Source organism: Micromys minutus (genome assembly GCF_963924665.1).
Source record: "Micromys minutus genome assembly, chromosome: 3".
In the NCBI taxonomy this organism is placed as follows: domain Eukaryota; kingdom Metazoa; phylum Chordata; class Mammalia; order Rodentia; family Muridae; genus Micromys; species Micromys minutus.
In genome coordinates this window covers 11,582,390-11,590,945 of record NC_137972.1, presented here as the reverse complement: position 1 = coordinate 11,590,945, position 8,556 = coordinate 11,582,390, and the positions used below count along the sequence as shown (strand labels likewise).

Genomic DNA, 8,556 nt, shown 5'->3' with positions numbered 1-8,556 from the left:
TGTATCTACGGAAATTAAGTTAGATCAGTAGCTTTAGTTACGCTCTATGGGGCAGAGGGAGCTGCCTCTTTCTGGTGGCATTGAAAATAAAATTGTCCCCGTGAAAAATTGAAATTCATTACTTTAATTAACAAATTCTTAGCAGGGAGTGAGTCTTTTTCCTCACTCTAACGCATTTTATGCAAGGATCACTGCGGTTGGTTTATTGTTTTAAAATGTTCCAAGTGTTTGACTGCTGGAGTGTTAGATGAAAGACAGTTGATCAATATTAACTGCATTGTACACACAATTTTTATTATCTCATCCTTCCCCAAATTCATCCAGGAACACTCTGTAATGCGCAGCAGCTTACAGATACACTGCTTCCTTTCATCCTTGGAGAAAATGCTGTTTTTGTTGTTTTGCCGTCATTTCCGGTTTACAGACAATTGTATTTAATCTGGTGGTAAAAATAATAGAAGCAATAGAATCTCTTACTCGAGGGCCACAGGTTTGTGTCTATAGCCTGTTGTTACTATGTATGTCAGTTAGATGTGATGTTTGAAACTGGGGATGGGAGTAGTCTGTGCATTTAGCAGGGAGGTTTGAAGGCATTGTTGGGAACAAGGAAGCAAGAGCCTGTGTCTGCTGGTCTATGATGCCTTTGCACCCCAGTGGTTCTGACAACAGGGTAAGAAAACTGGATAGAGGATTATCCCCTGACAGCCTAGTACAGTGGTTTGCACACCCATTGTCCCAAGACCCAGGCATTCTGGATTGTTTATCTGTATCCACGTTGTTGGAGACATGGAAAATTAACCTAAAGAAGTTAGTACAGTACCAGAGAGGGAAGCACAGGGCTATCCCAGGGTAGATCCCTGACTGTTCATCTTAACTGCCGCTTCACAGCAGTGGTGACCTCAGCGATAGCATGTTGGTACTTTTCTGAGGCGGCCTTGAACTCCATCAGGTGCTTCTCATAACTTTTGATGGCTGTTTGAAGCTGTGTTCTCTCTACTGCTCCTAAGATGGCTTGAATGATCATATCTATCCCGAGGCTGAGCACAGCTACTCCAATACTTCCAAGCAAAGAAGTCCCTATGTGAGCTAGCACAGAGACCAGCTTGCTAAGTATGCCACTAGTGACATTTGAGCCCACCAGTTTAACAGCCACTGCACTGGCTGCAGATGTCGCTTCTCCCAGGATGACAGAAATGACCTTTTGTACGATGGCGATCTTCTCTGTCTCCCTTTCCTTAATATCTTGAAGCTTCCTATAAAGGGTTGGTTCTAGTTTGTCCTTTAGTGCCTCGTCAACCTTTTGCAGTTCCTTTTGAATTTTTGTCACGGCTTGGATAATGATGTCACAGTTTTCTTTGATGGTCCCATTACTTTTCATTTCAATGAAGGCCAGCCTGCAACCCAAATGAGTATTCAGAACCCCTGTGAGCTTGTTGGTGACCTGAAAGCTGTCAGACAAGCAGTCCAGCAGCTGCTGGTGAAGGCGGTTCACTTCTTGTCGCCTCCTTGGGTTTTGTGGGTAGAGGAAGTCACTCTGAGCCATATTTCAGCAAAGGTCTCTGAAAAATCAAACAGGAAATAGGCTCAGGGTACCCGCATGGCTTTAACTAGGTAGCCATCAAGGTGGCCATAGCTAAGGATTTTCTCAGAGGTCTTAGCAGGTTAGATTTGTTGGCTTGTTGGAGACAGGATCTCATGTAGCCCGAGGCTAGGTATGAATTGCTGATCCTTCAGCATCTACTTCCCATGAGCAGTGACTACAGGTCTGCGCCTCTGTGCCAGGTGTATGCCAGGGGTCAAACCCAGAGGTCCACGAATGCCAGAGAAGCATCCACAAGCCCAGAGTCCTTCAGAGGTTAGCTCTTACCGCCATTGCTCATTTTTCTCAGTCCCTAGCCCCTCTCTGTGTCTACCCAGTTACTTCTCAAGAATTTGGAGTTAAAGCAATAGTCTGATTGATTTAACCTGAAAAGCTGAGTTTGCTCCCTGGGACCCCCATGATAAAAGGAAATACATGACTCTAGCAAGGTGTTTTTTCTGAGCTGTTTAGGCCTACCTACCACAACATTCAGAAACCCTCCTACAACCAGCTCACACCTCCCCAACAAACAATTTTACAATTAAAAAAATGAGATAAATATTAGTGCCATTTTATACCTCTCTGGGCAAATTGTTTTTAAAACCCAAGGACTACCCAAAAAATAACACCCATGTAATATTAAATCTTAAAAAAAGTTTCTTACGAACCAGGCATGGTGGTACACGCCTTTGGCGCTCTGGAGGCCGAGGCATGTCAGTCTCTGAGTTCAAGGCCAGCCTGTACTGTACAGCAAGGTCCACACTAGCCAAAGCAATACACGGAGACCTTGCTTTAAAAAACAAAATCCTCAGAATAAGAGTCTAAACTGAAGACTGTAGGTGGACATGTCACTTGAGACAGTGGACACAGTACACATATCAGGCAGCTCTGATCATGTCTGGGTCTTTTAACTCATTAAACCATCTGGGATAGTCTATATTGCACTTGGACATTTCTTTTGTTTGACAGAGGGTCTCACTGAAGCCCAGGCTCACATGAACTAGGTAGCTAGCCCAGTACAGTCTCAACTTACAGTGATTCTCCTGCCTCAGCCTCCTCAGTGCTGGTAACAGACACCACAGTTTGTCCACAACCATGTTTAAGACAGGAAAGAGTTGGTGTCAAAAGAAGTCAGAGTGGCTCGGTGGTGGTGGTGGATGTGGTGGTGTCAGTGCATGCCTTTGAATTTAGCACCGGGGAGGCAGAAACAGGCAGGTATTTATGTGTTTGAGGCCAGCCTGGTCTACAGAGCTAGTTCCAGGATAGTCAGGGCTACACAGAGAAACCGTCTTTTAGAAAACAGAAAAGAGAAGGCAATAGCATCTCACAAAGGCTTTAGGAAATAACATAAGTGTTCTGTAGATGACACAGCTAACCAGGAGGGAGCTTCCTCTGTGCGTATCTGTGGCTCACAGCGCCTTCTATTTAGAGAGGGAACGACTGAACTTTTCTGCATTTACTTTACTAAAAAACTGAGCACAGAAAGAACGAGTTACTTAATGTGCACACTGTGAATATGTTTTCCTGCGACTGGCCCTTGGACTTCTCTGTTAAACTCTGCAATGGTTAGTTTTGTAATTATTTTATTCATATGTATATAAAGTGTTTTGTCTGCATGTATGTATGTCTGTGCATCATATATGTGCTTAGCGCCCTGTAAGGGCAGAAGAAGACATTGGGTGCCCTAGAACTGGGAGCCTCCATGTGGGCTCTAGGAATGGAACATAAGTCCTCTGAAAAAGCAGCCAGGGCTCTTAACCTCGGACACACACACACACACACACACACACACACACACACACACACACGACATAAGATTTGGCACAAATCGTTTTTATGTTGTCTGTGTTGTAAGCCTGTCTTCCTGTTTCTGTTTTACAAGGCATGTAACTGGCTGGACCAACCTGTATTCCGTTCTTGTTTCTTCTTCCATCCTGTCTGTTTAAAGAACCAATTTTTCTGTGCTCACACATCAGAGCAGGTTTATAAGAATGTGATGTTGTCTGCCCTAGCACAGAAGCTCTAGACAGTTAACATCTCGGAACTACTCTTCTTTGTACTGTCTTCAGCACAATCTGCAGGAGTGCCTTTCTTTGACTCCGTGACACACAAAGGAGAAACAGTGACGTGCCCCTTTCTCGGCGTTTCTAATCAGTTAGCAAGTTAAGACATCGGTAACTATGATGCCAAACTGGAAAAAACAAAACAAACAAACAAACAAACAAACAAACAACAACAACAAAAAAACCCGAAAACCTTGGTCATACGAGATTCGATTTGTGCAAATTCAAATTTAAAACAACTTACATCTTTTCTTACTATATATTCACACTGCCACTAGGTGGAGACATCTGGTCATCCAAGAAGGCTCTCACCTTGTGGACTTTTGAATTGATACCTTCAGATATGTACCTGATGGTTAAGAAGAGGCTCAGCGGTACCTGGAGACTGAGAGTTGGTAATGTGTGGTGTTACCATTCTGTATTTCAGCAGTGTGCTTCTGAATCTCAGTCTAACCCCTCCACTCAATGGAATGGAACCCTGCAATTAGCCAGCCCTCTTCAAGCTCAAGGATCCTGCCAATGACACGATACTAGTCCAAGAGGCATTCTGGGCATATATTCATTCCCAGTTCATTACATTTTTGACAGTCTTCTGCCTGGAGACTATTGAAGATTATGACATTACCAGGGTCTCAGAGTAGAGTTTAACACGGCTCTGATTAACTACTATGTTTGCCGTATTTGGACTTTGATAAAGTTAGAAATCACATCTCAGTGCTTCCTATCAGTGAAAAAGTTCTGATTGGGGCATCGCTCTCTAATTCTGCAGCATCTGTGTTCTTCCCTGGGATCTAGGGAGTCTTGCAGCAGTCTGCTGGTGGGTTGCTACCCAGCAGGTGGGGCCCATGGCTCCTGGGAGTCCCACCTCACTCCACCCTTGTTGAAGCAATTGTGATTTGCTTGCTTGGGCTACATCTAGGCTCTAGGGGACAAACTTGTGTTTCATGTGAGTGTTTGGTTGTTAAAACAGATCTATAGACCAAGAGTAGTGTTGCATGATTTACTGCAGTTGTAGAATTTGAGACATAAAGGCAGTAGGACCAGAAATGTAAGGTCAGCCTCAATTACACAGTAAGTTCAAGGCCAACCTGGGTTACCTGAGGCCCTGTCTCGAGAAAGAAAGAAAAAAGAAAGGAGAGGAGATTTAAAAAAGAAGAAGAAGAAAAGAAAAGTGATTACTTCTAAAGTTAAGGGTAACTTCTTGGTACTATGTAGGTGATTTAGTTTTTCTGGAAAAGAACCACACTACATGAAAAAGGGTACTGATTGTCAGCTAATATAATAATAATAATAATAATAATAATAATAATAATTATTATTATTATTGCTGCCCTGGATGGCACAGAACTCTTGCTGTCAGCCAAGCTGGCCTTGAACTCATGAAAATCCTCTTGTCTCTGCATCTCAAGGGGTAGGAAAAGGCTCTTGCTTCCACACCTGGTCTTGTCTATCCTGTTTAAATTGTTGATTTAGTTAAAATTTAGGACTAGCATACCACGTTCTGGACTTCCTTTTGACTTTTCACACATGTGTTCCCTTCTTTACTGTATCCTTGCTGCCTACCTCTTCTTGCTGGTCACTTGTCAACTACAACTTTGCAGGGGACTTCAGAGAACAGAGTACATTCTTTGTCAAGAGCCACAGAAACTTAAAGAGAGAAACTAGAATTTAGGGGACTGCAGGAATCTTCTAGAAAGTGACAAGCTTTTTGTGGGTTGACAGATGCTCAAATTATAATGTTGGGACATTAAAATAGTAACAGATAAACTGTCTTACACCATTACACTAATGTATAAACCTTTAAACATATGAAGATAGACATCTGCAGTCCCACTACCTTGGTGTTTATATTTCTAAAATTTATCTGTATGCATAAAGGTCTTTACAAAGCTACAATAACAATAAAATTGTAGCACTAATGATCTTCTTTTTATTTTACCTTATTTACTTTCCTGCACATGTAATTGTATAAGTAGAATATTAGTTATATAAACTATTCTAAATATCATAATTCAATAAACCTCAAATTGTGTTATATTTGTAATGTTTGTATGAATAGCTTATTTTTTAAAAAATTATGTACCTTATGTATATTGTACACTGTAGCTGTCTTCAGACACAGCAGATGTCATTACAGATGGCTGTGAGCTACCAAGTGGTTGCTGGGAATTGAACTCAGGACCTCTGGAAGAGCAGCCAGTGCGCTTATCCGCTAAGCCAACTCTCCAGTCCCCCCACCCCCCCTGAAAAAGTTTACTTTTCCCTCCAGCATCCATATCTTTCCATGGAATAAACAGGTAGAAAGACAATAGATCAGCAACTGTTTGCCACGGAAGGAAAGCACAGCTGTGGAGTCAGGTCTCTCTGTCCACTCTTTCACTTCTGGAAACAAACTCAGGTTGTCAAGCTTGGCCTACACCTTTACTCCCTGAGCCATATTGCTGACCCTATATCCATTTTTTTAATAGTTTCTGAGACACATTCAAATTGTATTTCAAAATCAGTTGGGCGGTGTTCTGGTCATTTCTAAAGCTGAGCTGAAGCACAGTACAGGAAAGCCATTATGCCAGGAATTCGTGGCTAGATAGGTTTAGGCTTTTTCATCGTAAGTATGTGCTCTGTTACATACATGTACACACACACACACACACACACACACACACACACACACACACCAGAGGGTGGGCTGAGATGCTAATGCTGTTCCTAGTGTTCTCTCAGCTCATGCACTGCTCTTTCCACTCCTCGATGTGCATTTGTGAGTGAACACAGCGAGACCAGAAGCTCTGCAGAGCAAAAACTAGCTGCTGCCCAGCTCTGAGAGTCACTAATTCAAATCAAAGCCGCGGCGTTCACTTTTAAAGTTAATCCTGATGCAATGGCTCATCTTCTGATACAAACTCGTCTAAATATCTTCTAATATTTTGAGCTGAATGATCTAATAATTCTGAGCAGAATGAAGCCTGTGAGGATTATCCCTTTGCACTTATCAAAAGATTCAATTGTTCACTTGAGACATTTCTGTGTTTCCCCCTCAAAGGCTGCTTAGAGGCACAGAATGTATCAAAGTATAAGCAGCGTCATGTGGTACAGGGCAGAGCTGTGCATCCCCTGAAGTAGAAGCCACTGTCATTCCACAAGGCCATCTGAGTCTCATCTGTGACAGAATACAGAGACCATCCTCCAGACAAGCATTACTCTCACACGTGTACCGGGGCGTCTGTCTCCGGCCTTCCTGAAATGATTATCTTCACTGCTTCTCTCCCTCAGAGACTTAGTCTAACATCTCTCACTAAAATTCTTCCTTCCCTGATGTCTTCAAGGAGGGACTCTCTAAATCAAGCCCTGAGAGCCGCTCAAACACAGCTGGCCCAGCCGGTCACTATTCCAAAGCCCGGAAGGCTTGTCCTCAGGGCATTCCAATGCTCCTTGAGTCTCCACACCACTTACCCTGTGTGTGTTCCCAAGTGTGTGTCCCCCTCTGCTGCTCAGGAGTATTGTTGAAGGGAGGTTCATGTGGGTTCATCTAGAAGCTTCTGGTGGAATGTGATGAGACACAGGATTTGCTGGTCTCTGCTGGGTCCCTCTGCCCATCTGGTTTATAGCCACTTCTGCCTGGCAGAGTTTTCAGAATCCTTATGTTTCCTTAATACAGTCTGCTGGTGTCATACGCAATGTTAACTTGAGGATTTTAAAACTAGTAAAAATGTTTTTCTATTTTCTGTTCTTTATTGAGTTTTTCTTTTATTAAAATGCCATAAATCTTCAGAAACCTGGCACAGTATCAGTGATGACTCTTTGGTTGGAGCTCTGAGGATCCATCTTCTCAACTCTTCCACATGCATTTTCTTCATCTTCTGTGGCAGTTGGGTCTTTATGTGCTGGTTGTTCGGTTTAGGTTCTCAGGAAATACAAAACCAGACACAACACAAAATGCAAACAGAAGCCCCTCCCCCCAGCCTAGGGCCTCTGCTCTTTATCACTCACTATCTTAACAGTGCACTGCTCAGGATGAATCTGTGCCTGGATGTCCTCCTTCCCCTCCTCTCCCTCCTCTTCCCCCTCTCCCTCCTCTCCCTCCTCTCCCTCCTCTTCCCCCTCCTCTCCCTCCTTCCCTTCTACTCCCTCCTCCTCCCCCTCCTCTCCCTCCTCTTCCTCCTCCTCCTCTCTTTCCTCTCCCTAATCTCCCTCCTCCCCTCTTCTCCCTCCTCTCCCTCCTCCCCTCCTCTCCCTCCTCCCCTCCTCTCCCTCCTCCCTTCCTCTCCCCCCTCCTCCTCATCCTCCCCCTCCTCTCCCTTCTTCCCTTCTACTCCCTCCTCTCCGTCCTCCCCTCCTCTCCCTAATCTCCCTCCTCCCCTCTTCTCCCTCCTCTCCCTCCTTCCCTCCTCTCCCTCCTCCCCTCCTCTCCCTCCTCCCTTCCTCTCCCCCCTCCTCCTCATCCTCCCCCTCCTCTCCCTTCTTCCCTTCTACTCCCTCCTCTCCGTCCTCCCCTCCTCTCCCTCCTCTCCCTCCTCCTGCTCTTTCTTCCCCCTCCTCTCCCTCCTCCTCTCCTCTTCCTCCTCCTCCTCTCTTTCCTCCCCCTCCTCTCCCTCCTTCCCTTCTACTCCCTCCTCTCCCTCCTCCCCTCCTCTCCCTCCTCTCTCTTCCTCCTCCCCTTCTCTCCCTCCTCTTCCTCCTCTTCTTCCTCTCCCTCCTCTCCCTCTCCTTCTCTTGTAATTCCCTTTGTTCTTTTTTCAAATCATGTTTCTTTCTCTTTAATTGTAATTCCACCCCCGCCCTGTCTGTTGACGTCATACTGCTGCTTGTATGGATATGGTTTCTGCACTGACAGTGGGGCTCGGATAATCCAATAGTCTGCTCATCATCAGCCTCTCCTCCCGGGAAACACTATTTCTTCCCATCTCAGCTCTAAGC

The 8,556-nt window shown here is 44.6% G+C and overlaps 1 protein-coding gene across 1 annotated transcript; it reads right to left on the bottom strand.

The window, feature by feature from the left end:
• Positions 1-865: 865 nt before the first annotated feature.
• On the bottom strand, positions 866-1,543 carry SMCO3 (single-pass membrane protein with coiled-coil domains 3; the record flags this gene model as incomplete). Its single annotated transcript, XM_080914091.1, has 1 exon — positions 866-1,543. One exon carries the CDS (start codon positions 1,541-1,543, stop codon positions 866-868), a length of 678 nt encoding a protein of 225 aa, XP_080770217.1.
• Between the last annotated feature and the right edge of the window lie 7,013 nt (positions 1,544-8,556).